Source organism: Emiliania huxleyi, assembly GCF_000372725.1.
Source record: "Emiliania huxleyi CCMP1516 chromosome Unknown EMIHUscaffold_181, whole genome shotgun sequence".
Classification (NCBI taxonomy): Eukaryota; Haptophyta; order Isochrysidales; family Noelaerhabdaceae; genus Emiliania; species Emiliania huxleyi.
The window spans coordinates 182,856-210,479 of NW_005200774.1; the positions used below are offsets into that span (position 1 = coordinate 182,856).

Genomic DNA, 27,624 nt, shown 5'->3' on the forward strand with positions numbered 1-27,624 from the left:
GGTCCTCCATAGTCGGTCGAGGTCGCCGCCCTCCTCGTGCCTCTTCCCAACGTTCCCTCGGCGGCCGATGCCGTCTTCTCCGGCTCCCCAGTCAGTCTCACCCACTTTGCTCGCTGCCCACCGTTATTATTATATTACACACTCGTCGTGACTCGTGCAACAACCCCTTTTGCAAAATAGGTGTTGGTCTGAGACGCGACTCATATCTTGTAGATACAGAATAAAAGTTCACCCCAAAGCGCAAAGGCAAAGCGTGTGGCGCTGTGGCCCAAGCGTCATCGGTGTACAAAGATGCACACGCGGCGGCCGCGAATCGCTCACGGCGCGAAACAACGTACCACGCCCGCCCGACGGCTCTACGGCTTTAGTCGTTAGTCGACACTACACAGTAACGCAGACTAATCGACCCGCCATCGACCGCCAAGCTTCTTCCGCCTACTCCACCCTCGGCTCTGCCTTCACCGCCGCCGTCCCGATCCGGTAGCTGACCGCCTTGGACCGAAAGTACGAAAAACGGTTCGAGAGGGTGAGCTCGAGCAGGCCCGACTCGCACCCCTCTGGCAGCTCGAAGCTTCCCTCGACGGGCCCGGCCGCCGCCTCGTGCCGCGATGTCGGGTGCAGCTCGGCGGGCTCGCCTGCTGCCGCCGTCCAGCGGACGCCTACACGCGGGTCGGAGTCTCGAGGTCTCGAGGCGAGTGGGGGCGAGGCGGCGAGGTCGGAGGGAGAGAACGGACCAAAGTCGATGTCGCGAGCCTCGAGGGCCCAATCCCACGCTGCGGTGGAGGTCGCCTAAAGCGCCGGTGATCGCTGGTGATCTCTGGTGATCTCGGGTGAAATTGCGAGGGCCCGACTCCGCAAGCGCAGGTCGCCTCGTCGGCCGTCCTCGCCAGCGTGATCGAGAAGACAGCGGCGCGGCCGGCGGGAAGGGAGAGAGTGGCGTACGCGTCGTGCAGCTGCAGCCCGAGCGAGCGGCGCAACCTGCCGCTCTTGAAGGTGAGGAGCTGCTGCATCTGCGTGCCTCTCGCCGCCGTGGCGGAGCAGGCGTCGAGGGACGCCTGTGTGTGACGTGTCCGGGGAGGGTCAGGGGCCGGGTCAGGGGAAGACGAGTTGGGCAGGAGCCGAGGGCCGCCTCGGCGCGGCGCAAGTCACCGCTCGACGCATGCAGCTGCGCGGAGAGGCAATGCAGCATCGGGACGGTGCCTGCCACGCAGAGAGAGAGAGAGAGAGGGAGAGAGAGAGAGAGAGAGAGAGAGCAGAGAAGAGAGAGAATTAGAGGCGACACCTCAGTCTAGCCAAAGGGGGGGCGGTGGTCGAGGGGTCGTGGCTACGTCGGGTCGGGGCTGTCTGGCTGCACGCGCCAAAGTCGCGCGACGGAGCGCCCAGCCGAGGCGAGAGGGAGAGGCCGAGCTCGCACTGCGCCATCCCCGCCGCCGCGTCGCCGCGGTGCGCGTGCAGCTGCGCGGAACACATCGCCGCCTGGGCGAGAAGAGAAGCGAGCCGTCAACGCACGGCAACAAGGCCAGTCAACACAGCACATCGGCGCCTGGGCGCGCGAGTCCGCATCGTCGTCGCCCGCCGCGGTCGCCAGCATCGCGGCGAAACGCTCCGCGTCGGCGTCCGTCATCCAAACCGTGGACCGCATCAGGAAGGCCATCCGCACCGCGATCTGCAGCAGCGCCCACCGCTCGGGCGGCAGCGTGCCGCCGGCGCCGCACCGCTCTGTCCACTGCGCGTGCGCGCGAAACGCGTTCCGGTCGGCGGGCACCCAATTTGACTTTGCGAGCTCGCGGTACCTCGCAACCTCAGCCAGCATCTCGCCTAGAACGATCGCGGTGACGCGTGTGGCGTCCTCTCGCCTACGCCTCGCCGCCCCGCCGCGGCGTCGCACCCGCCGCCCCCTCGTCGGCGGCCAGGGTGTAGCAGAGGGCGGCGTTGACCGCCATCGAGGGGGCGAGCGAGCGGCGGCCGGCGGAGAAGTAGACGGCGTGCGAAGCCTTGAAGCAGGCGCCGGCCTCGGCCCACTGCAAGGCGGCGAGGTGGTAGGCGCCCTGCTTGTAGTGCAGCATGGCGCGCATGGCCCGCAGCTCGTCGAGGCAAGGCAGCCTAAGGGAGAGCCTCGTCTCCCTCTTTTCGTTGAGGCATGGCCCGCAGCTAGTCGAAGCAAGAGGCAGCCGTGAGGCGGAGGCGATGACGAGCAGCGCCTCGGGCAGCCGGCGGCGGCAAGCGAGGCAGTCGGCCTGGCAGGGAGGAGGAGGAGGAGGGGGGGGAGGAGGGAGGGGGGGGGGGGGGGGAGGAGGAGGAGGAGGAGGAGGAGGAGGAGGGTGAGGGGGAAGAAGAAGGGGGGGTGCGGTGCGGGTCATGCGAGTGCGGTGCGAGAGGCGGGGAGGCGAGGTCAGGGGAAGTGGGGGGAGGGGGGGGGAGGTGGCGGCCCGCCTCGAGGAGCGAGAAGAAGAGCGAGGACGGGTACTCGCCCGCCGCCCAGCGGAGCAGTGCGCTGCACTCGTCGAGCTCCTCCTCGCCCTGCTCCTCGCCTGCCGAGGCGCAGCCGAGGTGCAGCCGAGGTGCAGCCGAGGCGCAGCCGAGGTGCAGCCGAGGTGCAGCCGAGGCGCAGCCGAGGTGCAGCCGAGGTGCAGCCGAGGTGCAGCCGAGGTGCAGCCGAGGTGCAGCCGAGGTGCAGCCGAGGTGCAGCCGAGGTGCAGCCGAGGTGCAGCCGAGGTGCAGCCGAGGTGCAGCCGAGGTGCAGCCGAGGTGCAGCCGAGGTGCAGTGGGGAAGGGGTGGCGCGAGGTGGGCGTGAGCTGCTTGGGGAGGACCGGGTCGGGCAGGGTGGAGTCGGGCCACTTCTCTCACCGAGGATGTGTGCCTTCGACTCGATGAGGAGGAGATCACAATCTCGCGTCATCTCCATCTCCCTCACCGAGGAAGGTCTTCGAGTCGATGTGGAGGAGATGACAATCTCGCGTCATCTCGGCCCAGCTCTCCCTCACCGAGGAAGGTCTTCGAGTCAATGTGGAAGGCGAGCCAGCCGAGCGCGGCGACCTGCACAGGCGAGGAGTGCGGGAATGAGCGACCTCGGGCGTGGCAAGGCGAGTCGAGCCGTGGTGCAGCCGACCGGCGCGTAGATGCCCCCCTCGCGCACGCAGGTGCGGAGCATGGCGAGGCCTGTGGGGAGGGGTACGCGGTCAGCAGACGAGAGCGAGAGAGCTGTCCTCGGGAGCGGAGCGGTGGCGAGGCCTGCGGCGCGGTCGACCTCGAAGCCGGTCGTGTAGGCGGCGGCGCGCACGAGGTGGGGCGGGAGGAGGGAGAGGACGAGGGCAAACCTGCGCCCGAGACGCGGCGGGAGAGGGAGAAGAGGCGGTCGCTGAGAGAGGGGTGGATAGTGCAGCGAGGTGGAGAGTGCTAGCGAGGTGGAGAGTGCTGGTGTGGCGGACCCGCCGAGCCCGAGCAGCGCCGAGGAGCGCACCACCTCGCACCCGACGCCGCGGTACTCGAGCGCCTCTGTCTTGAGCGAGCGCAGCCAGCGCCACGAGCGGAGGATGTGGAAGACACCGCGGACAGGCTCTCTCTGCAGGCAGCATACGATGCCAGCGCAAAGGGTGCACACGCCGCGGACGACGCGCTTGCCGACCCAGTCCGTGTCCAGCGACGCGAGCGCGTCGGCGTGCCACAGGCGGCTCTTGCACTCAGGCAGCTGCTCGTCGGAGAGGGTCGAGACGCCACGCAGCAGGCCGACGAGGGCGTACTGGAGAGCAAACGCGCCTCGCGTGTCGCGCCGCTCGACACGGTCGTCGCTCGGTGCCTCGTCGTCCTCTTCTGCGTCCGGCTCGGCCGCCACCTCGACGGCGGCGGCTGCGGACGTCGCCTCGCCCATCCCGCGGCGGAAGAGCGACTCGGCGGTGGCAAAGTCGTTCTGCAGGAAGTGCGACCAGGCCTCGCGGACGGTGCGAATGTCGGCCTCCCAGGCGTCGGCCATGTCGGGAATGAGAGGCCTGGCCGCTGTGGGCGCTGGCGGGACGAGGAGTCTCACTCGGAGTGCGGGTCGGCAAGAGCCTAGGTAGGTGCGGATCGGAGGGGCACAGCAAGGGCCACTGCGGGACGCGGAAACGAAAGGTGTGTAGACCCCAGTTCCAGCGGACGCAGCGAGCGTCGGGACTCCGTCCCAGCAGACGAAGTCTTCCTCGTGGGCTCCACGGCCCGGATCGCGAGCTCGATCGATACGCGACGCGCTCGGCCTCCGCTGGCGGCTGCCGCAAGAGCGGCTGGCTCACGGCAGCGTCTCGCCGGTTGCCGGATAGGAGAGTACAGAACGTCTGGAGTGTAACTGTGTACGTGAGATCGGTTTTGATAACAAGCACGGTCGATCCGTCAAAGCGATACACTCGTTCCTATCTCGCTGGAGGGCTGGCACGGAGCTCTGTGCCGACAAACCCCAGGAAGAGCCGAGCGGCAAGAAGGGCTCGATGGGGAGCGAGAACCGTCAGAAGAGCTTCTAGGTGTAACCTGAAGTCCGTCGTGACGCTCTTGTTTCCCCTCAGGTTTGACCGCGCAGCTTCCAAAACTCGACGATATCTTCCGGAAAGACTGAACGTCCCGCAGAGCGGGGCAGCATGAGAGGCGCAGAGAGGCTGCGAGTGCTCGACGAGTCTTGCGAGCTGCGCGTTCAAACCTGGGGGGAACCGACCGCATCAGGGTGGACTTCCGAAACCTCCGTGAGCACGTTTGACGGTTCTCGCTCCCCATCGAGCCCTTCTTGCCGCTCGGGCCGACGTTTTTTTATCTCTGGGTCAGTGGGGGGCCGAGCCACCTCGGGGTGGCGGGCGGGCGGGCGTTTTGAAAAACAGAAAACAGAAAACAGAGGGGGGCCAGGGTCCCCACTACGATTAGACACAAGCACCAGGCTCCTGGGACAAAGCGAGCAGCAGCAGCAAGCAGTTCAGCGGAGAAGCGGGGGGGGGGGAGCCGTTGCGCAGCCAATGAAGCCCGCAATGGCCTCGCCGTACGAGCGCAGCTTCTTGGCCGAGAGGCGCGAGTCCAATGGCTTTGCGCCGTGGTGGTCTCATTGTTGAGCGCCTCCGTCTTGAAGCGGCGTGGTACGACGAGGTGGACGCGGCCTGCCAGTCGCAGCGGGCTCGACCGCCGTCTGAGTACTGAGATGCCGCCGCTCTCGCCGTCACACGCCTCGCCGCCCTCCCACCGCCGCCGCTACCGCTGTTGCCCCGACCCCGGCGCCGGCGCCCGACTGCCCTACCTCACCACCACCACGACTGTCGCTGCTCGCTCGAGGGCCCCTCCTCCACCCTCTCGCCGCCCCGTCCCCACACTGCCCGAGGGAGAGGCTCTGCATCGACCGAGAAGCCGAGCCGAGTGGCGTGATTGCGGCCGACAGCACCTACTAGGTCGTCAGCCTTCGAGCGATGAGTCGCAGTGTCGGCTCTCAAACCCGCCGCTCGCGAGCGGGGCGGCGGGGCGGGCGCCCTGGCCCCTGCGCAGCGCGCACCCCGCTCGGTCTCGCCGCACCGGCTCGCTCGAGTGTACTGTGCAAACAGCTGAACTCGAGTCTAGATTTATCTCGTTTTAGAACCATGTGCGACAGACAGCTCGGTGCGACAGACAGTTCCCCACACGCGGCACATGTGGCGTCGCAAGAGAGCACGACAATCGACCCGAACAGCAGCGTGCGAGCGAGCGCCATGACGGCGATCGGCGTGGTCGCGTCAGCGGTACGTACATGCGGTTACGAAACACGCGAACGGCGGCGTGCCCCGCGCCCACGCTCGTGCGACAGGGAGAGGCAGGTGTCACGCGGTCCGAGCGCGGTCTCGCTTCGACGTCAGCACGGTGCGCGGCGAGGGCTTCTCAGCGCGCGTCCGAGGTGCGACCGCGCACCGTGGGCAGCCCAGTGGATGTGCTCGGCCCGGACGCTTCATGAGAGCCCACGGCGGCGCACGGCGAGATTTGCTTCGAAGTTCGCGAGCACCTCGCGTGCGTCCCCCCCTGCTGTACCAAGCTCGGAAGAGGCGAGGGCTTCAACATTCAACAAACAGAAATGAGAAATCGAGGATGACCGCATGTCTGCATCAGACGTGTCATCCGTCCCGATCGTGACCAACCAAAGCCACCCCTCTTCTCAGATCCGCGCTTGCCCGGGTCCTGAACCCTCTGCCGCTCCCAGCCGTGCTCGCCGAGCCTCCGCCACCTCCACCTCCGCCGCCCCACCCCCCCTGCGCGCGGGCCTTCTAGGCCCGCGGGTAGTCTCCCCCCATCCCCAGGGCCTCCAGGGTGCTCGCACCTCAAACCTTTCATAGACCAGCGCAAAGCGCCAAGGACGTATTTTCTTGTCAATAAACAGGTCTGTGCATGTTGCACAACATGCACATGCACATGCTACATGTGCTTGTTTTTTGGATGCAGACGACCGTTTTTGGATGCAGACGACCGTTTGGGGTCACTCACACCCGCACGAGGTAGGCGGCGCGCAGCGCCGCTCTCGCAGGCTGTTTGTGACTGTTTCTGCATTTTGTTTTTGTTTTCAGTCTAGGGGGCCCGACCCCCTCAGAGGCGGCGGGCGGGCGCCCACTGACCCAGAGATCAAAAACGCTCGGCCTCGGCTCTTCCTGTTTGCCGGCACAGAGCTCCGTGCCAGCCCTCCAGCGAGATAGCGAACGAGTGTATCGCTTTGACGGATCGACCGTGCTTGTTATCAAAACCGATCTCACGTACACAGTTACACTCCAGACGTTCTGTACTCTCCTATCCGGCAACCGGCGAGACGCTGCCGTGAGCCAGCCGCTCTTGCGGCAGCCGCCAGCGGAGGCCGAGCGCGTCGCGTGAGTTGAAATCGATGTGGCGAGTCGACCGCCAGTCCGTACGATGGCACTGCGACCGCGGCGGCTGCTGGCGAGGGCAGCAGCGGTGCGCGCGAGGCGGCAGCGTAATCGGGTCCGAAGTCCGGACCCGATTTGGGGTCGACACACCTTTTCCCCGAGTGGCACGGATAGCCAAAGAGGAGAAAGGGCGCCACGCAATGCGCAGCCACGGCCGTGCCGCGGTGGGCGCGCCACCTCCCGCGAGCGCGGCGGGATCGGAATTGCGGCCGGAGGGAAGGGCGAGCCGCCGCCGCCGCCGCCATATACCATCAGCGACGACGACCGCGGCTCGCCCCAAACGCCAGGCGCTGGATCGGCAGCAGGGCTTGGGCGGCGCAGCGTAGGCCTCGAGCCACACGAGTCGCCAACAACCCCCCCTCATCGACGTGATGGCCGCACGCACCCGCTGCCGGCCGATGCAAGCTGCCGCCTCCACCGCACCAGCGATACTGGCCGCGGCTCGCCGCGGCGCGCCGGCTCGGAAGAGGGGCTATCGGCGGCGCAGCAGAGCGGCATGCGTCGTCATTCGAGCAGCACCAGGTCCCCTCTTCGACGTGACGGCCGCTCCCGGAGCCGGCCGGTGCGCGCCCGACCCACGCCCCCTCTCGCACCCCCCCTATCCCCCTGCGCGGCGCCCCCTCACTGCGCGCCGGCTCGAGCGCCTATTGCCAAATCGCGACTTTCGAGCGCAGTGCGTGCGCCCCACACGTCACGCGAGCGCAGGAGAGTTTGCGGCAGAGCAGTACCGTGTACTAGCCGGAGGCATCGCGCCGAAAACCCCGCGCATTCCGCCCCAACAGAGGCTGAGGCCCGGCTGTCGTTTAGCCACGATCGTTACGAAATGTAGCCTTACCGGGAGGTCTGCAAGCTGTCTTGGGTGGTCAAACGCCTCTTCACGGACGGTTTGATTGTGGAAACACCCTTTTTTTTCCTTTTTCAATGTATGTGGCTCTTACGTGAATTCTTTGTTCACGTGAATCGCTGTTCTTTTTTCTCTTTTTCACGGCGATCCACTCTCTGCACTCTATCGGGCTCATCTCGTTGATGTTATCAGCGTTCCACCACCTACTCTTGTTCATGGCAGCAGCGTCATCAGCCTCTGGTGCCGCCGCGCTGCCGCGTGGCGCGAGCGCGCGCCCCGCCATCGGCCGTGCGGCTCGCGCCGATCTCATCGCCGCGAGCGCTAGCGCGTCGCCCGTGCCGACTGCCGACGCGGCGCGCGGCCTCCGCACGGCGTGGGGAGTGTGTGGGTTTCTGGGCATCCTGGCGCAGGCGATAGGGCGGCTCGCGCCGATTGCGATGCAGCCGATCCTGCAGCGCGACATCACCATGCTGCAGTGGGGACTGTGCGGCCCGCCCGCCTCCGCCTCCGCCGTCGCCGCCGCGCCTGACTGAGCACCGCTGGCGCGTGCAGGTACGGCGGCACGATGGCCTTCTTCGCGTACACTGAGGGGTACAAGGCGTTCCAGTGCAAGTTCTCGCCCCTGGTCGTGCAGCGTGCCATGACCCTCAGCACGCGCTCGCCGCCGCCGCCGCTGCTGCACTCGGCGCTCGCGCCCTTCTACTCGATGGGGCTCTTCCACGCGTCGAAGAAGCGAAAGACGGTGTCGTGGTCCATCTCGCTCGGCGTCGCCTGCATCATCGGCCTCGTCAAGCGCCTCCCCTACCCGTGGCGCTCGGTTGTCGACGCCGGCGTCTGTGCGCGCCGCCACCCACCGCCGCCGCCACCGCACCGCCACACCGCCCACCGCACCTCCGCCCGCGCTGCTGCTCCTTTCCGCGGCTCATTCCCCCGCCGCCCCCGGCCCGCGCAGGCACCGGCCTGCTCTGGGGCGGCACCTCGATCGGCGTCATCTACCTCCGCGCCCTCGCGGGCAAGAGCCCCGGAGTCGACCCCGAACTACCAAAGGAGGACAAGTAAGTTCGGCCGTCGGGCGGCAGGCACTCCTCCGGCGTTGGCTGCCGGCGTTGTGCGCTAGCTGTGCGTGAGGCCCGTGCGTGGGGGGGTGGGGGGGGGGGGGATGGGCAGCGCGCGGAAAGCGCGGGGGGTAGTAAACGCAGGGCTCAGCGGAGCGAGCGCAGCCACTGCAGCCACACCGCAGGTCTCCGCAGCGCGTGACCTCTGAGAGAGGCAGCCCAGTCTAGAGACGCCGCAGAGCTCGCTCTGCGAAACATGCCACAGATCGCGATGTGATGATCAGGGAGGAGCGGCTGATATATACATCGAGACGTACACGAAGACGAGCGATGGTTACTTGATACTTCCCCCAGGATTGGTCTTCTCTGCGTGCGGGAACACCCCCGGGCGGCCGGGTGGGGCTGCGGCTGGAGCTAGCATGGCTCGATAGAGCCGAGACCCCGTGTTGAGGCGGCGCTCCTGTGGGCGGCTGTGTGGAATCGGCAGATTCGACCTCAGATCTCCAGTATTCTCATCCCAGTGGATGGACGTCCGGACGTCCCTTCGTGTTCCTCTCCCCGTCCGCCAGCGAGACTGGCTCAGTCGCTGGCGGCCGCAGTTTTCTGTGAGGTGGGAGGAGAGGAGAGAACACAGAGTGAAGATGGCGCAGCAGAGCAGGCCCCACCAGCTGCGCAAGCGCCCATCGTCGTCGTCGTTGACGAGGTTCAGATCACCAGTGATGCAATGCTCGTTCTCGTTCCAGGGGCTCAGCACGTAAAGGACCATACGCCTTGCCTGAGTTGGACCACGGTGTACGACAATGCAGGAGCAGTGACCAGCTACACCCTGGGGCAGAGCGACGCCAAGGGCGCCTTCATGCCGCGGTGCTCGTTCAGCGTGGACCAGCAGACAGGCATCATCCTCGATGGGAACCACGTTCTCAATGTGCTTTTCAATGGGGCATTCTGGTCGCGGCTTCTGACCGCTCTGGACGCGGCGAACCTCTTCGCCACCTATCCATGGAGAAGATCGGCGTGCTACACCAGCGGCTCGCCGATCTGACGATGGCCAACCCAGGGGTTTGGAGGGTCTCGCACTCGGACATCTTTCTCGGTGAAGACTTTGACACGCCCGCCGTCCCAGCACCGGTCGCGGGGAGAGGCCGGGGCCGCGGTCGAGGGGGCCCAGCCGCGGCCGCGGTGCCGGCCGTACCAGGACCACAGGACCTGGCCTTCCTCACACAACTCCCGCTTCGCGCGCTCGAGGCGGGTGGGGAGTTGCCTCTGCTGCTGTACTCGCTGCTCTCTTTCCATTTGGGACCGATAGCTACAAGGGCGGCCCGCCTGCCCCTGGCAGCCCCCGCGAGACTCACGGCCGGCCTTCTCCAAGGAGCCATTGTGCAAAGCGTGGGGGCGGCGGCCGCCAACCCGACGATGCTCGCGCTCCAGATCCCTCGCTTGCTCAAGGGCGCCTCGCTCCCCGTCATCTTTCAGTCTACTTCCGCGGACCCACACACGAGGCTCGAGGACTTCACGGACTTGCTCCGCATGCATGCGGAGCTCGCCGCCGCCGAGGACACCTTCCTACTGGCCGTACGATCAGGTCGTCACTGAATGCCGAAGACTAAGGCCGCGAGCTATGCAGGCGGTCAGTTGAGCAGCATGGCACGGTCAGCAGCGCCGAAAGGATGTCGCAAGGCGTGATAGCATGGCCGCAAGTACGCCGAATTCCCATGATAACAAGTAAAAAATCGCGCGAAAAAAATGCAAAAAAATCGGCGCCTGCGGCGGGCTGGGGGACCCCATCTCCCCCCCGCATGGGTACCCCCTATAGGGCCCTCGCCTCCCCCCAGAGCGCATGTTACTCCTGTCGTCTGTTGTGATGTTGTGCCCTTGTTTGTTTCTCTTGGCACCTTGGAGTGCTGGGGGGGCGACAGGAAGAATGTGGCCCTGAGTTATGTGTACGCCAACTCCGGGTGTGTGGCAGCCAGCTGGCTGTGTGTCTTGTGAGCTTGTTTGTGTCTGTGCGGTGGTCGGGGTCGTGCGTGTCGTCATCATCTGTCTCGCGTCCACCCATACCGCGTTGGTGTCCAGTCCGAGCCTGGCTGTTCTTCACCTTTCTACCTACCTACCTACAACATGCGTTTTAGGTATGTTGTTGGCAAAACCAAGACACAGAGCTCACATGCGTCATGCCGGCGGCGGCGCCGCCGGCGGCGCGCGCGCGGCGCCGGCGGCCGCCGCCGCCGGCGGCGGTTGCGGCATCTGCACTCCATCCTGCTGGAGCGCGACCCGCGAGCGGCGTGCGGCGACATACCGCATACACGTACTGGTCTACGCCGCAGGCGAGGATACCTGCCCGAGGACTCAGGACCACTCTTCCGGCTCTGTGCGGCCCGCGCCCCGCAGCCCGCAGGCGCGCCCCGATTGATGCCCGGAGACCGCGCGCAGCAGATGGCGACCGCCCTCGAGACCGCCCTCGAGACCGTACCACATGCGACATGCCCCATGCATGTGCAAGCCACATCTCCACATGCCACCAGACAACTTCCACTCACTCGCCGATGCTGGCCACGCTGTGCTCGACGGCGGCGCACTCGTCGCCTTCGGCAGGCGTCCCGGCCGGCGTGTCGATCAGGTAGGACCTGTGGTGCAAGCCTCCGCACGCGTCTCTGTAACGGTCGAATTGGCCTCGCATGCGCCACACGACTGTCGACGCGACCAGCACGCAGGCGGCAAAGACGCCAAGCACGCTGGCGCCCACCCTCTCGCAGGCGAGGTCCTCGTCGGTGATGTCGCACATGGCAAACAGCAGCGTCGAGGCGGCGCCGATCAGCGCGGCGAGCGAAAACATGTAGCAGCACTGCACAGTGCCCATGCGCTGCCGCAGCGCCGCGAGCGCCGTGCTCGTGGAGCGGTTCATGGCTAGTCGCTCGACGCGAATCATCAAGTAGTTCGAGATGACCACCGTCGAGACCGCGGAGCCCATCGCTGCGGCAGAGAGGCACGCGAAGAGCAGCGAGCGGACTGGCGCGCCCTTGTAAGGCAGCTCATGCAGCGCGTCGGCGGAGAAGGCGGTGAAGGCGAAGCCGGTGACGAGCGTCGCCTGCGTGTTGTAACTGTTGAGCGAGTCGAGGAAGAACTGGAGCTGCTTCCGCTGAAGCTCTGTCTCGCGGTATTTTGACTCAGTGTTGACGCGCTGTCGCTCAGCGGTGAGCATGGACGTAGGCCCTCCAAATTCGGGATGGAGGAGGGCGCTTGCTTGGGTCTAAATTTAGTGCGTGTGAATGAACTTTAGAGGGAGAGATGTTTAGCAATACCTTAAAGAGAGGTTACAGGCGTGTAAGGTCCCAATACCAAACAAATCTAACACTCACACGTTTTGTTAACTTTAGTGTTACAGGCTACTCTCGTGAGGCTGTGAAAGCACGCCCACCCTAGCGGGATTGGGCACTTGCCCCCGAAGGCAAGTGCGTCTGATTCACAGCTTAGGAGAGTAGTTACAGGCTGTTTTCGGCATAAATTTCCTTCGTTTTGACGCGCGCTCACGCCTCTGCGCACCGCGCCTCGGCACCGGCTTTGCTGCCACCGTGTCGAGGACGCCCAGCCCTCGCATAGTTGAAGGTCCCATCAACTCATTCCATCCATCGCCAAGTTGCTCGGCGGCCGCGCAATGCGCAGACCACCCAAAGCACCGCAGATGAGCCGTAAAACATGCCTGCACCTAGCTGCAAACGTGCCCACATTCTCCTCGGTGTCGTATCTGAGGCGGATTGACCTGGATTTGACTCCACCGCCGCCACGGTGCATGGAAACCACCCTGCCGGCGCCCGTGGACGTCGAACGCTCGTGCGCCGAGTCTTCTCTAGCCACAGCAGCAGCTACGGCGGCGCAGACTGGCGGCAGCCCGCGCGGCAGTAGTCCAGTATGACTGTGGTGCGGTGCGGGGGTCGACAGCCGGCGGCATCAAATGCGGAGTGATCGCGGGCAATGCGGACTCCACCGTGACGCCACAGAGCCGCGGTGCGAGCCATGTGGCTCTCACTCCTGGGCTGGGTCGAGCAGCAAGCCCCCCGCGGCAAATATCTTTCCGCGTTTTCATCCCCCATGTTGAGCCTCTTCTCGTTGTCGCTGTCGCCGTCGCTGGCGCTGTCGCCGTCGGTCTCCGGCAGACTCGCCCGCGGCCCGAGCCTCTGCTGCCGCGCCGCCGTCGTGATGCAGGCGGCCGCGGGCGAGGTTGCGGACGAAGAGTACACCACGACTGCGAGCGGCCTCAAGTACCTCGACGTCGTTAGTGGCAACGGCGAGGTTGCAGAGAAAGGCGCGGTGGTTCAGGTGGACTACACAGGGACGCTCGCCTCGGACGGCACGCAGTTCGACTCGAGCAAAGGCCGCTCGCCGCTCGCATTTGAGCTCGGCGCCGGCCGCGTGATCCCGGGGTGGGACGAGGGCATTGCCGGAATGAAGGTGGGCGGCAAGAGAACGCTGGTGGTCCCGGCGTCGCTTGCGTACGGAGAGACGGGTGCGGGCGCCAGCATCCCGCCCGACTCGGACCTGGTGTTTGAGACTGAGCTGGTCGGCATAGCCACTGGCGTGGACGCGCTCGCCTCTAAGATACCTGGCGGCCTGCCCAACCTGATCCTGTCCTCGGTGCTGCTGCTCTCCTTCATTCCGTACTTCCTCCCGGAGGATGTGCGTCCGGACCTGTGGAAGTGAGTGACGGCCCCGCGAGCCCAACGGCGTCTGTCCGCTCAACGATGGCACAAGTATATGACTAGCTTGGTGGCTCGCTAAACGCTCGCCTCGCTGTCATGTGTGCGTGCGTACTTCCCGAGTGGCGGAGCTATACTCCGAGGCAGGTCAGAGGTTGGTTGTAAAATGAACGAAAACACGCTATTGCACACTCACAACATACGTCTCGCACAAATATGCCATTTTTCGGTTGGTAGTGGGGGAAATGGTGATTTTTGAATGAACGCCTCGCGCAAAACCACCGCTACCATGCCACAGAAGACCCTTGTGGGCTATCCAGAACACCTAAGATCATGCCCTAGCTCTAAAGTGGGCCCGAGATACGCCAGCTAAACCCCGGATTTTTTCCGGCAGCGGGCCACCGCCACGTGGCCGGCTACCCAAGCGGGTCGCACGGAGACACGGGAAGGCTGCCGCAAGCCGCCTCCGGGTGCAGGGGCCCGGTGCGGTGGGCGGGGGCAACGGCCCGGTAGCTGGCCGCGCCTCTCCCCCCCGCCCGTCGCCGCTGCACCCCTTGCCGCGGCCCTCGTCGCTGCTGTAGCGACGACAGCCGCGGCACGAGGTCAGAACGCGGCCTCGGAGAGCTCGAGCGAAGGCGCCGACGGTGGCAGCCGTGGTAGTTGTTGATGGTAGAAGGCTCCTGAGCCGTCGGGCACCACGCTCGACGTCGCCGAGCAGCCGCACCTGTCGCGAGCGCCTGCGAGTCGGGCGCTGCCGGCTCGACCTCCATTTCCGATTCGTTGTGGGGCTCGGCGGGCGGCTCCGGCGCCTCGGTGGCGACCGCGGGCTCGACGGAGGCAGCGACCGCCTCGGTGGCCTTGCGCCGCTTGCGCCTCTCCGCATCCCCCGTCATGCCCGACTTCCTGCCCATCGCGCAGAGTTGTGTACCGTTCCTGAGGGTGGAGGTGGCGGCAAGGCTTAGCACCGCGCTGGCGCAGGTGTGGCACCACGGGAGGAAGCTGCATCAATCGTCAGCGGAGCCGGGAATGCGACACCTCGGAGCTGGGAGGTACACAAAGAGGCAAAAACCGAACAGAATGGCGTCCACCTGCCCGAGCCAGAGCGGCCGAGAAAATTTGATCCGCACAGTGAGCCATTTCCCCCACTACGGTTGGAGGCTCTCTCCTTCTGCGCGCGCCATTTCTCAGTCGCGCGACGCTTCACAGTGTACGCCCTGTCACACTCCCAACACTGCCATGTGTACCCATTCCCGCGGCGGTTGAAGTCCTCGGTCGACTTCACAGCCTTGCACTTGCCGCACTTCTTAACTGCAGTGCCGTCCCCCATTTCCTGTACACACATCCAGACCCCCCTGAGATTTGATTGAGAACTTGTTGAGCTCGCGAGCTATCACGTGTGTTTCGTCGATCGGCCGTCCCTATAAGTAATCTCAATGAGAATGGGGTGTGAATCTCATGTTCACAGCAATTATGCGCGCCTTTTTTTCACGCGCAGGGGTTTTAAATCTCAGCGCTGCAATTGTGACCTGACTACTACCGTCCGACCTGCCCACTCTGCTTGTGGTCCTGTCCTGCCGCACACTGCCGCACAACTGCCCCTGTCCATGCCTGCCCGATCCCCTACCTGCCCCGGGTGTGAAATCCACACTGCCCACCCCTGCCCTCAGACCACACTCGACACTGCCCACACCGAGGGGTGTGTGAATAAATAAAACTGCCCGCTCCCGAGGTCTCCGGAGAAACTTCATCTAGACCGTATATGGCCGTTCGCTCGCGAGTACGCTAAATCACAACAAAACTACCCTAGTAGAGCCGTACCCACGGCATCACAGCGTGCACAGAGACATGGCGCCTACTAGCTACTACCATACCGGGTCCTCCCCACCGCGTCACAGTCAAGCTCACGCAGGCAGAACAGCTAGGGACGCCCGCACGCACAGGAGACTACACATGCGCCGACGAGAGAGAGCGACCCCCCCACATAAATTACCCGCCTCTCCGCGAGTCAGTTCGGGGCGGAGCCAACCTTGACCGGCACCGCCGCGCCGGGCGGCAGCGAGGCCGAGTCGGACCTCCGCCGCCCCTTGAGCACCAGCTTTCCTCCTGCGAGCTCGTGGACGAGGATGCCTGAGGCGGCGGCGCGCTCGAGGATGGCCTCGCGCGGGAAGGCGTCGGACAGCTCGAAGAGGGGGACGTACTTGAGCAGCATCGCCGCCGTCCGCACCTGCGCGCAGCAGCGCCCGCCCTCGGCCTCGCGCGAGCCGGCAGAGGGCCGAGGAGAGGGGGGGGGGGGGGGGGGCAAAAGGCCAAGTGCGCGAGTGCCAAAGGGCGGGGCGGGGCGGGGGGGGGCGGGGGGGAATAGGTGTCCCCCCTTTTGACGGCAAAGGAAGGGAAAGGGCCAATGTCCAAAGTTCAAAGGGGGGGCGGGGGGGCGGGGGGGCCGGTCGCACCGACAGATCGCCCTGCAAGCTCGCTCGCACGAGCTGCGCGGGCGGGAACGCGGCCGCCTGAAAGAAGCAATGCGCGGGCCATCAGCAGCAACACAACCGCCCCTCCCCGAGGGCGGGCAGAGGGAGCCCGCCTGCCCGAACTTGTGCACATACTTGAGAGCGACGCAATGCTCGCCCGCCCGCACCATCATCCTGAGCACATCGCCGGGGCCAGCCTCTCCATCGACCGAGCGGCACCGCGCCCCGCACGCCTTGAGGGCGCCGTCGTACCTACAAGAGAGAGAGAAGCGGCGGCGGCCCGGTCCAGAGACAGCCGCCGCGCACCCGCCCCCTCCACCCGCGCGCCGCTTCTGTGCGAGCATCGCGTGCAGCAGCGTGGTGGTGGGGAACTCCCTCCGCAGCTGGAACTCGCGCGCGAACCGCAGCGCCGCGGCGAACTGCTTGCCCTCAACCAGCCGCCGCACGAGAGCGCACGTGTCGAATGCCGGCCTAGCGAGCAGCGAGCTGCTCAGACGGCCGCGTGAAAGCCACGAGCACAGCCGACACCACTGCGACGCAGCCGCGTGCGGCCGAGTGCAGCAGACCACGCCAGACCACGCCTCGCCACCACGCCTCGCCCGGCCCCCTCCCTGGAGAGGCCTCCCGGGAGGGCAAGGGGCCTCCCTTCCCGCATCTAGGTCCGCGCGCTCGAGAGACCAGCGGCGCACATGCTCGCACGCGAGGCGCAGGCCAGGCCCCGCCTCGGCGCCGCCCCGCCCGAGGAGCTCCTTGACGCGAGATTGCCCGAGATTAGCCGAGCTTAGCCGAGATTAGCCGAGATCTCCCTCCCCGCCCGAGGAGCTCCTTGACCCACGCGACCCGCGCGTTGGCCGGCGGGACCTCCGAGTGCTGCCGCTTGCGCCTACAGCCGGGCGGAGCAGGCTCGGGGGGGGCCCGGAGAATCCGCCCCCCCCCCCCCCGGGGAGGTGTCCGCTCGGGCGCCGCAGCAACGCCGACGCGGAGGGGATGACAACCTAGACTCAGCACTCATCGTCGAATGAGAATGGTGAGAACTAACCGTGGAGGACCGACGGGAGGACCACCATCTTCGGGACGGCGTAGAAGGCGCGCAGCCGCAGCTCCTTGTACCTACAGGGCGGCTCCGACAGGGCTGAGGCGAGGACGGGGGAGGCGGCGCAGCCGAGGCGTCGGTCACTTCGCGGAGTCGAAAACCATCCGCATGTTGTGCGTGCGGGAGGTGAGGACGCGCTCCTCCAGTGCGGGGGGGGGGGGGGGTGTCAGAGCTCCAGGCGGTGATGGCGGCTGTTCTGGCGGCCGGCTATCGTCCGGCTCAGAAGTGTGGGCCTGTGCGCGCCAAATGGAGACGCGCAAGGGACACGGCACCCGCAAGGGACTCGCGGAGGTGTCCGTCTTCAGTGCGAGCGGCGAGGGCGCGCGAGCCTGCTCGGGCGGGTCCGTCGACCCGGCCGGCACCTGCCGCTCCAGCGCCCCGATGTACCCGTGCCCAAAGTGGACGTGAAACACCCTCCGCCCGACTTGAAACTCGTGCCCGCGCATCGCCGTCGCCGGCTGAACCTCGGCGTCCAGCGGGATGAGCGCCGAGGAGGAGGGCACCGACGGCGCGCCCGCAGGACGGATCACCGGCGACACAGACATGGGCGTGCTGCCGGCAGAGCTGTTGGCCGAGAGCCGCGGCTTCTTCTCCGCGCGCTCCTGCGCCCCGACTGACGGCCGCCGCGACTCGCGGCTGCCGCGGCTCCGCGCGGAGGCGGCGGCGGAGGCGGCGGCGTCCGGGCGTCGGGCTGAGCCCTCGCTCTGCGTCGCGCGCGGTCGGACCGGCGCCTCGCCCTCCCTGCCCGCTGATGCGTTGCCGCCGAGGCCGCCGCCGCCGCCGCCCGCTGCGCCGTCCAGGTCCATCTCAAACTGCATCTCGGACGACTCGGGCGCGGCGGCAGGGCCCATCCGCGGACTCGGGCCGGCGGGCTGGCTTCTGGCACGCCGGGGAGCGCCTGGCGCGGCGGTCGAGCTCATGCAGCAGCGGCGGTGTTCCACGGGGGCGCCTGCAGGCATCGGCGGAGGGGAGGGGCGCGGGATCGGCGGGCGCGCGCCGGGGCACGCGCAGCACGCGCGACCGCAAAGGAGCCGGAAGGGGCGCCCGCCGCAAGGGGGGCGGAGTGCGCCCGGCGGTGCGACGAAAGTAGAAAGGAGGAGGAGCCGCGGACCTTCGCACTGTGTCGAGCTCTTGCCGGCAGGTACTCTGCGATGAACGATTGCCGAGTTTTGTTTTTCTTCAAGCTTAGAGTACAAGCCCCTCTCACAGCAGACTGGCACGAACTAGCAGGAGAAAAAGAAAGCGGTGCAATGTCGGCGGCGCTTTTCGGCTTGTTGCTTGGCAGCTCTGCTGCGGCGCTCCGCTTCTCTCCGCCTGCTTCCCCCCCCGCCGCCGCCGCCCACCCCGCCGCCAGAGCCTCGCCGCCGGTCGCTGGTTTCTGGAGCCGGATTCGCGGGCGATCGACCCGAACGGCGCCTCCGCCTTCGCCTTCGCCGCCTGCCGCGACTCCGTCTACCGCGGTGCTCAACCCGCCCACGCCTGGCCTCACGCACCTCGAGGACGAGGCCGCGTATCGCGCCAAACTTGCGCAGGCAGAAAGTGAGAGCCGCGTCGTGTGCATCAAGTTTTATGCGTCGTGGTGCAGAGCGTGCAAAGCGATGGCGCCAAAGTACAAGCGCGTGGCCGACGACTGGCCCGAGATTGAGTTTTGCGAGGTGCTGTTCGACACCAACAAGGCGCTGTGCAAGGGCCTCGGCATAAAGGTCCTCCCATACATAGAGGTTGTGGCGGGCTCGGCTGGAAAGGCATCGACCGACCTCCACCCCGCCGGCCCTGTCCCACCCCACCCTGTCCCATCCCGCCGGCCCTGTTCCGCAGGTGGAGGGCTTCTCCTGCGGGCCGAGCAAGATCAGCTCGCTCATGGAGAAGCTCGAGGTGCACTCTGGCTGCGAGGAGATTCCGTGCACGAGCGTGGCAGACCAGCTTGATATGATCGAGCGACTGTGACCACCCTTTCTGTCCACTCGCACCATGTGAGTGAGAGTGACTCGACTCTCTGTGCGAGGTGTTTGCTTCCCCGCCGGATTGCAGGCAGGAAGGCTCACTCTGCAATGGTCGTCGCGCTATCCGCTAGAGCAGCTTCGAAGGGCAAGGGGGGTGTGGGCGCGTGTGGGCGCGGGGCCTGAGAGAGGACACGTACTCGTACATGTAACGCAGAACGAGATCGCACATTGCGTATGCCATACTTTTACATGCACAGGCTGACCCACAGGACAGAAGTAATACACACACAGAGGACAAGACAGTTTTCTACAGCGATTACGCGCGCATTAGGTACTGTATGGCATTACGCCCAGTCCAGAGATATGTGTGTGTGTGTGTGTGTGTGTGTGTGTGTGCCCGCGGGGAAGCACCGCCACACCGGGGGTGTGGCGCGATCTCGGATGATCATGTCGGGCCCACGTCTCCGGGAGCTCACCGCAAGCCGAGCCGCTCGAGGTCGTCCGCCGGCATGTAGCCGCGGCCGAGCAGCTCCGGCCCGTGCTCCTCGACCGCCGCTCGCACCGCAGCCGACCAGCTGGTCGGGGACGCCTCGCCTACGGCAATCAAGGCCGAGTCACGGCTCGGCGCGGTCGCAGCTTGTGGGGAACGCCGCCTCGCCGGTGGTGAGCGTGATGCCCGCCTCGGCAAAGGTGCGCCGCCAGCCCGAGCCGAGGATGGAGAACTTTTGCACCGTGATCGGGTGGATGAAGGACTTAGCGACGCCCCAAGCGGTCCGAAAGACGAGCGGCGCCTGCTCTCGGTTTCAGACGGACGGGAGTGAGAGGGAAGGGGGGGGGCGTCTCTCGTGGTCCGGAGGGCGAGGGGCGCGCGTTGATGACGTAGAAGCGGAAGGCTGTCTCGGGGTAGTGCCATCCTAAGGACAGCTCCGAGAAGGTTCCGAGAAGGTTCCTAGCCTACGGGCCTCGGGGTAGTGCCCAGCCGAAGGTCTCGTTGACCCGCTTGCAGAGCCGGACGAACCTGGGGGGCGGGGGAGAGGCGAACCGGCACTGATCAGCACAGCGACATTCTCGTTGCGGCGGGCGGTGGGCGGTGGGCGGTGGGTGGTGGGTGTGGTGGTGGTGGTGGTGGTGGTGGTGGTGGTGGTGGTGGTGGTGGTGGTGGTGGTGGTGGTGGGTGGTGGGTGGTGTCGAGGCCCTCGCCTCGAGCCGACATGGGAGAGGGACAGCCCCTCGAGGTCGATCACGACAACCACCTGGGGCGAGGGAAGAGGGGCAGGGAGGGGCGTGGGCACAGCGAGCCCGCCGCTGGCGCCTCCCTCACCCCCCTGCGCCGCGCTGCAACCCCCTCCCCCTCCCTCTCTGCCCGCTGCATGCCTTGTAGAGCCGGCGGCCGAGCCGGGTCGAGTTTGCGGTCGAGAGGAGCCGCACAGCCTCCCGAGAGAACGCCTACTCCGCCGCAGGACCCCGGGTGGCCGTCCTGCCCCGAGGGCCACCGCACGCTCTCTCGGCGGGTCTCGGAGAGAGCGTTCAAGGTCTCGAGAGAGCGTGGTCTCGAGGTCTCGAGGTCTCGAGGTCTCGAGGTCTCGGAGAGAGGACTCGGAGGCGCGACCTCGCCTGCTGGCGCAGGGACTCTCTAGGAAGTGTCTAGGAAGTGACCTCGCCTGCTGGCGCAGGCACTCCTCCTATATCTCCCCTCTCTCCCCCTCTCTCGCCTGCTGGCGCAAGCACTCCTCCTATATCTCCCCTCCCTCCCCCTCTCTCCCCCTCCCTCCCCATCTCTCGCCTGCTGGCGCAAGTACTCCTCCTATATCTCCCCTCCCTCCCCCTCTCTCCCCCTCTCTCGCCTGCTGGCGCAAGTACTCCTCCTCGCTGAACGCCTTGAGGAGCTCCGCGACTCGGACCTACTCAGGCGGCATCGGCTGAGGAGGGACCACTCCCCCAGAGCGCGAGCACCTCCGCGACTCCTCGCACCCGGCCAAGCCGCTCGAGCACGACGAGATGGCCTACTCGTGTGTCGCGCGCCAGGACTCAGCTTTGACGAGTCCGGGCCGCGGAGGGGGGGAGGCGTCGCGGCGAGGAGGCCGAGTGAGTCGTGACCGATGAGGCCCGACGGGCAGAGCTCCTCGAACAGCTCTCTCCTCGCCGGCGGGGCTCCGAAGCAGATGCCGCATGCGCCCATCTCCTCGCGCCACGCCAGCGCGCGCTCCAAAAACACAAACGACGCTTGCGACCAGTCGGGGCGGTAGGCGTAGCCGCGCGTGAAGGTGACGAGGAGGTCGCGCGGGCAGGCCGCTGCCGCCTCCTCGCCCAGCCAGCCGCGGATCGCCCGAACCACCTCGAGCTCTCCGTCAGAGAGCGGCTCCCACTCTGCGGCCGGCACGACGCCGGCGTGCTTGTCCTTGGGGTCGGGAAGCAGCGTCGCGAGGCAAGGCCTGGAGGAGGAGGCCGCCGCCTGGCTGCTCGCGCCCTCGCTCCTCCTCCCGTCGCGGCTCGCGGCGGGCGCGACCTGCTCCACCTCACCGACCTGCTCGAGCTCCAGCTCCACCTCGACATCACCCACCGTTGTTGTTGCTGCCGCCGCCGCATCCCCGCCGTCCACCGCCACCGCCTCCACGCTCTCCGCCGCGGCATCCCGGCTCTCCGCCGCGGCATCCACGCTATCCGCCGCCGGCTCCGCCCTGGGTGGCATGTCGTCAACCGAGCACAGAGACTCTTGGCTAGACGATGGCGCGGACGGCGGCAGACAACAGGCGTTGCTTCCCGCCGGCGCCAGGCGAGCTGTGCTCCAGCTCGCCTCCACCACCGTCCTCTGAATTGCGGGTTCGGAAGGTGCTCGGGAACAAGCAGTCCCCATCACAACGCGGCGGCGAAGAATTTAAACAAAACAAGTCCAGCCCGCTCCAAGTGCTCCGCCACCCCGCCCCCCACCCCACACCTCACATCCCACACCCCACCCCACACCCCACACCCCACACCCCACACCCCACCGAATTCGCAGCTCGGCGGAGCTCGGGTTCAAGGCGTCAGGGGTAGGGTAGGGAACGATCTGAATTCCTACCTCCATTTAAACGTGTAACGCGACTACACTTACAACGCTCTAAGCAGGCCGTACCCAGCACGCCATCTCGTGCGGGCCGGCGTAGCAGTGGCGTATGGACACATGCGACATAGGCACCTCGCCCCGCGCGCGCTTCGCGGAATTCGCTTCGCGTGTACAGAACAAAATGGTATTGCTAAAAATCTCTCTCTCGCGTGTAGCCACTCGTTGCCGCAGCTCGCGTGCACCCTGCGGCGCACATACGCGGGGGTCGCGGCTACACGGGTGAATGCACCCCATGGCTACACGTGCGGGCACGCACCAAGTTGAGGCAGCCCTTGATCTGGTACCATGGCAGCCGCCGCGGCAGCCGCCGGCGCGGGCGCCGTGGTCGAGGCGGCTGGCGCTGGTGCGATCGCGTGGGGAAACACGTGCTTGGGGCTGGGGTGAATACGACACTCTGTCGCACTCACGGACTGAAGTCAGGAGACTGCCGGCGGCCCGAGACTGAACGACAGGGCCTCGCTCCGAGGCCCTCACACGACCCTCGTGTGGCGTTCAGAGAGAGATCGTTAGGGCGGAGGCGACGAGGGTGGCGGCGGAGACGGAGGCGGCGCCGACGGAGGCGGCGGCGACGGCAGTGGCGGCAACGGAGGCGGCGACGGAGGCGGCGGCGAGGGAGGAGGTGGCGAGGGCGGCGGTGGAGAGGGTGGTGGCGGCGAGGACGGTACTATGTTGGGTGGCGTCAAAGGCGATGGTGCTGGAAGCAGAGGTGGGGGCATCGAAGGCGGATGCAGTCGAAAGGGCGACGTTGGCGACGGCGGCGCCGTTGAAGACTGCGGATTGATCCGTCGGCACCCTCCGCATGCGCATGTCGCGGGGCACGCCGCTGTTATTCTGTCTCCATATCGGGAGTCCGTACAGTAACGCCCCAGCATCGAGCAAGAGGCATCTTCTTGCCCCTCGATAGCATACGGGAGAAGTCCCGCTGTGTCTGCGGGGCACACCTCGATGCAGGCGCCGCATGACGCAGGGCATTCGCGCTTCACCTGACAGCCGTAGGCGGCGTCGTGGCACAAGTCGTACGCAAACGCCAAGTCGCTACAGCTGAGCTGGGTCATATCATACGCGAGGAAGCTTGGAACTAGCCAGTCCGCACACGCAGGCGGCAGCGGCGGTGAGAACACGGCCAGTGGCTGCGAAGGAGGAAGCAGTGGAGTGGTTGGCGTCTCTGAAGCCACGAGTAAGGCTACGTGTGACGCCACTGGCCGCAACGGCGGCAAGAGTGGCGGCGGTGGTGGTGCTAAAAGAGGCGATGGGTATGACAGCGGTGGCGGTGGTGACGCCGAGGGCGGTACCGGGAGCGTCGGGGTGCCGGGTGGTGCTGCGGGCAGCAGCGGTGGGGGTGGAGGCGGCGGCAACGGCTGCAATGGCGGCGGCAGCGGCGGCAGCAGCAGAGGCGCCACCGAAGCGGGAGGCGCATGTGTTTGCCGGCAGCCTCCGCAAGCGCACGTCGCAGGGCACGCTGCAGAGACCCCAGCTCTAAAGTGGGCGTGGTCGCAAAACCGCTCAAGCGATGAGCATGAAACAGCCTGGCCGTTTATGGCGAACGAGGTGCTGCCCGGGGTATCTGCCGCGCAGGCATCTATGCATGCGCCGCAGGAGGCTGGGCACTCGCGCTTGATCTGGCAGCCGTGAGCTGGGTCGTCGCACAAACCGTACTGGAAGGCTAGGTCAAAGCAGCTCAGCTGCGAGCCATCACTTGTGCGAAAATCTGGCAAGCGCCGGTCGGCACATGGAGAGGGCAGCGGGCGGCGTGGGGGAAGGCTAGGCGGCGTCAGGAAAGGCACCAGCGGCACCGGCGGCTGTGGCGACGGCGAGGGCGATAGCGGTGGGGATGGTCGCGGCGACGGCGGTGACAGCGGCAGCATTGGGCTGCCGGGTGGCGATGCCGGCAGCAGCGGTGGGGGTGGAGGCGGCGGCAACGGCTGCAATGGCGGCGGCAGCGGCGGCAGCAGCAGAGGCGCCACCGAAGCGGGAGGCGCATGTGTTTGCCGGCAGCCTCCGCAAGCGCACGTCGCAGGGCACAGTGCAGTTACCCCAGCTCTCAGGTGGGCGTGGTCGCAGTACCGCTCAAGCGATGAGCAGGAGGCAGCCTCGCCGTCCACGATGTAAGACGCGCTGCCCGGGGTATCTGCCGCGCAGACATCGATGCACGCGCCGCAGGAGGCTGGGCACTCGCGCTTGATCTGGCAGCCGTAAGTTGGATCGTCGCACATGTCATACTCGACCGCTAGGTCAAAGCAGTCGAGCTGCGAGCCGTCACTTGCTCGGAAGTTGGGCACGGGCCGGTCGGTGCATGCGGAGGGTGGCGATGAAGGCTGCGGCGAGGGTGGCGGCGGCAGGAAAGGCGGTGGCGGGATCGGCGGCAGTGGCGACGGCGAGGGCAATAGTGGGGACGGTGCCGGCAGTGGCGATAGCAAGGGTGGAAGCATGAAGGGTGACAGCGGCTGCGTTGATCTACTGGGCGGTGCTGAGAGCAGCGTCGATAGTGGAGAAGGCGGCTGCGGCTGCGGCTGCGGCTCCGACGGCGGCGGCGCTGCCGCTGACAGCGCATCTGTCTGCAGACAGCCTCCACAAGCGCACGTCGTGGGGCACGCTGCAGTAATCTCAGTCCCAAACTGTGCGTGTTCGCAGTAGCCCTCGAGTGCCGAGCAGAGGGCAGCCTCGCCGTTCACGATGTAAGAGGTGCTGCCCGGGGTATTTGCTGTGCAGGCATCGATGCACGCGCCGCAGGAGGCAGGGCACTCGCGCTTGATCTGGCAGCCGTAAGCCGGGTCGTCGCACAAGCCGTACTGGAAGGCTAAGTCAAAGCAGCTGAGCTGCGAGCCGTCACTCGCGCGGAAATTTGGTTCTAGCCAATCGGCGCAAGGGCCAAGAGCCTCCGTCGCAGTGTGCATGCCAGGCTGGAGCTGAGAGGAAGGACGGACGCATGTTTGATTCGCGTTCCGAAACGGCGCGTCTTGTATTTGGAAGAAGAGGAATTTGAAATTTCCGCGCCCCACTGACGGCGAGGGCGCCGCCGCGGCGGGCAGGTGGCTCAGGCAGGCGTTCCATCTCTCGGCGTCGGTCGGGATGGAGAGAGAGGGATGCTTGCTTGGATGGATGGACGAGCGAGCGAGCGAGCGAGAGGAGGATGATGGATGGGACGGAAGCTGGGAAGAGCATTGGGTTGGACGACGAAAAAACAACTCCGTTTGCAAAAGCGAGGGATCTGCAGAAACGAGAAACCGTGTTTCTCTTCTGCAGCTGGTGAACTGTATCGTCGTCGTCGTCTCTAGCCAGTCACTCTAACTCTCAGAGATGGGCTAAAGAGGATCCGGAGCGCGGTAAGACTCGTGGGGCTCTCTCCGAAAGGAGCGTAGCGTACGCGGAGGGAGCTCAGAGTTTCCCCGTTCTCTGGAACCTCTTGGAGCAAGAGGAACTCGCAAGAGACGAATGCGATTCGATCGGGCGGTAGATGAGGGATGGTGGTGGGTCGCTTGAGAACTGGTCGATTGGCGCCTGTCTGAGCAGGAGCCGACGCTAGTCGGGAGCTGTGTCAGGAGCCTCGTGGCGCTCGGAGGTCCCGCGCACAAAGCGGCGGGCAGCGGCGGGCGCGGGGGTAAGGGTTCCCGCCCGCTAGGCGCTGCCCTCTGCGCCGAGGCTCGACCCGCTTCTCCTCAGTTCACTAGCACAACTGAAGTTTTGTTTATCACTTCCGACAATGCTCGCCAGAGCTTGGCGCGGCGCTTTGCGGCGAGGCGGCGGCTCGCTCCACCGCCGCCACCTGCCCGCCTCCGCAGCTGCCTGCCGCTTATACTCCTCCGCCACAACCACGCGCGACGAGTCTCTCGACGCCGAGCTCGCCCGCGTCGCATCCTATAGCCAGACGTCGGTCTCGCTCAAGGCACAGGGACTCCGCAGCGCCGCCTATCACTGCCGCCCTTCGCGTCCAGCCCGTCTCGCCGCCGCCCTTCATGCCACCGAGCTCGCACTCACCCGCCGCTAGCCACCCTTGCCACGAAACCTCGCGCGCATTTTCAAACATCACGCAAAAACGCCTCCGCCACCGCTGCCTCCAGGCGACGCTGGACACGGGGCTGGGCCTGCTGCTCCCGGGGGAGGAGGATGCGTCGGGGATGACCCGCCGCCAGCGCACGCTCATACAGATCGCGACCTTCCTCAAACGCGAGCTGCCAGTGCGGCTGGCGCGGAGAGTGATTGAGCTAAAGCAGCTCCCCGAGGGACTCGACGCGATGCCTTCGGTCATTCGGGTGAGGGAGTGGTACGAGCAGTCCTTCGTCGAGATCCGCCGCTCCAAGAAGCCGGTCGACGCCGAGGGCGAGGCTGAGTTTTGCGAGCTGCTACACAACATCTACCAGCGGCACGCGCCGACGCTGGTGACGATGGCGCGTGGAGTGCACGAGCTGCGCCAGAAGCTCCGGGCGGAGCGGGGCGAGAAGTACGACTTGTCCGACGCCGCGCCGATCCACGGCTTCCTCGACTCCTTCTACATGTCGCGCATCGGCATCCGCATCTTGATAGGGCAGTATTTGGAGCTGCACCACGAGACGCAGCCGGAGGGGTACGTCGGCCTCATCAACCGGTCGACCTCGCCTGCTTTCATCGCCGAGCAGGCGATGGCGGATGCGACGTACTTGTGCGAGCGCACGCACGGCGATGCGCCGGAGGTGCTGATTGAGGGCGCTACCGGCTGCACCTTCACCTACATCCCCTCGCACCTCTACTACTGCCTCTTCGAGCTGCTCAAGAACTCGCTGCGCGCAGTGTGCGAGACGCACGGCGTCGACGGCGAGATGCCTCCGATCAAGGTGGTCATCGCGTCGGGGGAGCAGAACGAGGACGTCGTCATCAAGGTCTCCGACGAGGGCGGCGGCATCCCGCGCTCGCACATGCCGCGCATCTTTTCCTACCTCTTCACCACCGCCACGCCCGCCTTCGACTCTGGCTCGTCCATCTTCTCGTCGGCCGGCGACCACGGCACTGACTCCCCCCTTGCCGGGCTCGGGTATGGCCTGCCCATCTCGAGGACGTACGCGCGCTACTTTGGCGGAGACCTCAACATCATGTCGATGGAGGGGTACGGCACCGACGCATTCCTCCACCTCTCGCGCCTCGGAAACCGGTCCGAGCCGCTGCCGTGAAGGCGGGCATGGAGGGGGACGGGAGGCGGGGAGGGAGGCAGCGGGCGGGCGGGCGCTAGCAGCCTCGCGCTGCAGGTCTGCACAGGCTCGCCCCGCCCGCGCTTCGCCCAGCGGGAGCAAGAGGCGTCCCCACGGAGGTCCGGAGGTACGGCGGGCGGCTGGTCGGGACGGCAGGTCGGGCTGGGCCGCAGCAGCTCGGCGGCGCGGGCGGCGGGCGGAGGTGTCGCCCTCTCATAGTACTCATAGCAGCGCGATCGCCGAGATCCGCGAGAGCGAGAGGAGAGAAGCCATTAGTTTGATACGCCCGACGGGCACTTGGAGCACTTGAGTCGGTGACTTGGAGCACTTGAAGGAGTGTGCAGAGATTTTCTCGATATGAAGCCGTCGTCTGCGCCTTGTTAGTG

The 27,624-nt window shown here is 66.4% G+C and overlaps 9 protein-coding genes across 9 annotated transcripts; 4 read left to right on the plus strand and 5 right to left on the minus strand.

The window, feature by feature from the left end:
• Nucleotides 1-435: 435 nt before the first annotated feature.
• EMIHUDRAFT_232428 (hypothetical protein) lies at nucleotides 436-1,161 on the minus strand (the record flags this gene model as incomplete). The annotated part of the gene is made up of 4 exons (XM_005783193.1): nucleotides 436-659; nucleotides 735-789; nucleotides 852-1,055; nucleotides 1,150-1,161. The coding sequence occupies 4 exons, from the start codon at nucleotides 1,159-1,161 to the stop codon at nucleotides 436-438; spliced, it is 495 nt and encodes a 164-aa protein (XP_005783250.1).
• A 6,780-nt stretch (nucleotides 1,162-7,941) lies between these two features.
• On the plus strand, nucleotides 7,942-8,785 carry EMIHUDRAFT_113082 (hypothetical protein; the record flags this gene model as incomplete). The annotated part of the gene is made up of 3 exons (XM_005783194.1): nucleotides 7,942-8,210; nucleotides 8,279-8,562; nucleotides 8,679-8,785. 3 exons carry the CDS (start codon nucleotides 7,942-7,944, stop codon nucleotides 8,783-8,785), a joined length of 660 nt encoding a protein of 219 aa, XP_005783251.1.
• Nucleotides 8,786-10,902: 2,117 nt separating this feature from the next.
• Nucleotides 10,903-12,017, minus strand: EMIHUDRAFT_442368 (hypothetical protein). Its single transcript, XM_005783195.1, has one exon. The coding sequence runs from the start codon at nucleotides 11,978-11,980 to the stop codon at nucleotides 11,315-11,317; it is 666 nt and encodes a 221-aa protein (XP_005783252.1). The 5' UTR covers nucleotides 11,981-12,017; the 3' UTR covers nucleotides 10,903-11,314.
• A 997-nt stretch (nucleotides 12,018-13,014) lies between these two features.
• Nucleotides 13,015-13,344, plus strand: EMIHUDRAFT_46489 (hypothetical protein; the record flags this gene model as incomplete). Its single annotated transcript, XM_005783196.1, has 1 exon — nucleotides 13,015-13,344. A coding segment is annotated over one exon (330 nt), but the record flags the coding sequence as incomplete, so codon positions are not given.
• A 731-nt stretch (nucleotides 13,345-14,075) lies between these two features.
• Nucleotides 14,076-14,799, minus strand: EMIHUDRAFT_456456 (hypothetical protein; the record flags this gene model as incomplete). Its single annotated transcript, XM_005783197.1, has 3 exons — nucleotides 14,076-14,152; nucleotides 14,197-14,405; nucleotides 14,717-14,799. The coding sequence occupies 3 exons, from the start codon at nucleotides 14,797-14,799 to the stop codon at nucleotides 14,076-14,078; spliced, it is 369 nt and encodes a 122-aa protein (XP_005783254.1).
• Nucleotides 14,800-18,184: 3,385 nt separating this feature from the next.
• EMIHUDRAFT_232437 (hypothetical protein) lies at nucleotides 18,185-18,980 on the plus strand (the record flags this gene model as incomplete). The annotated part of the gene is made up of 3 exons (XM_005783198.1): nucleotides 18,185-18,199; nucleotides 18,533-18,754; nucleotides 18,882-18,980. The coding sequence occupies 3 exons, from the start codon at nucleotides 18,185-18,187 to the stop codon at nucleotides 18,978-18,980; spliced, it is 336 nt and encodes a 111-aa protein (XP_005783255.1).
• Nucleotides 18,981-19,448: 468 nt separating this feature from the next.
• Nucleotides 19,449-20,348, minus strand: EMIHUDRAFT_232438 (hypothetical protein; the record flags this gene model as incomplete). Its single annotated transcript, XM_005783199.1, has 4 exons — nucleotides 19,449-19,551; nucleotides 19,625-19,767; nucleotides 20,188-20,229; nucleotides 20,298-20,348. The coding sequence occupies 4 exons, from the start codon at nucleotides 20,346-20,348 to the stop codon at nucleotides 19,449-19,451; spliced, it is 339 nt and encodes a 112-aa protein (XP_005783256.1).
• Nucleotides 20,349-20,881: 533 nt separating this feature from the next.
• Nucleotides 20,882-24,973, minus strand: EMIHUDRAFT_232439 (hypothetical protein; the record flags this gene model as incomplete). The annotated part of the gene is made up of 8 exons (XM_005783200.1): nucleotides 20,882-20,979; nucleotides 21,074-21,500; nucleotides 22,740-22,910; nucleotides 23,021-23,209; nucleotides 23,549-23,787; nucleotides 24,044-24,075; nucleotides 24,144-24,338; nucleotides 24,660-24,973. 8 exons carry the CDS (start codon nucleotides 24,971-24,973, stop codon nucleotides 20,882-20,884), a joined length of 1,665 nt encoding a protein of 554 aa, XP_005783257.1.
• Nucleotides 24,974-26,194: 1,221 nt separating this feature from the next.
• On the plus strand, nucleotides 26,195-27,220 carry PDK1 (putative pyruvate dehydrogenase kinase; the record flags this gene model as incomplete). Its single annotated transcript, XM_005783201.1, has 1 exon — nucleotides 26,195-27,220. One exon carries the CDS (start codon nucleotides 26,195-26,197, stop codon nucleotides 27,218-27,220), a length of 1,026 nt encoding a protein of 341 aa, XP_005783258.1.
• Nucleotides 27,221-27,624: the final 404 nt, after the last annotated feature.

Excerpts from the sequence above, each read along its gene's own strand:
- EMIHUDRAFT_442368 (XM_005783195.1), bottom strand. The coding sequence starts at position 11,980 with ATGCTCACCGCTGAGCGACAGCGCGTCAACACTGAGTCAAAATACCGC.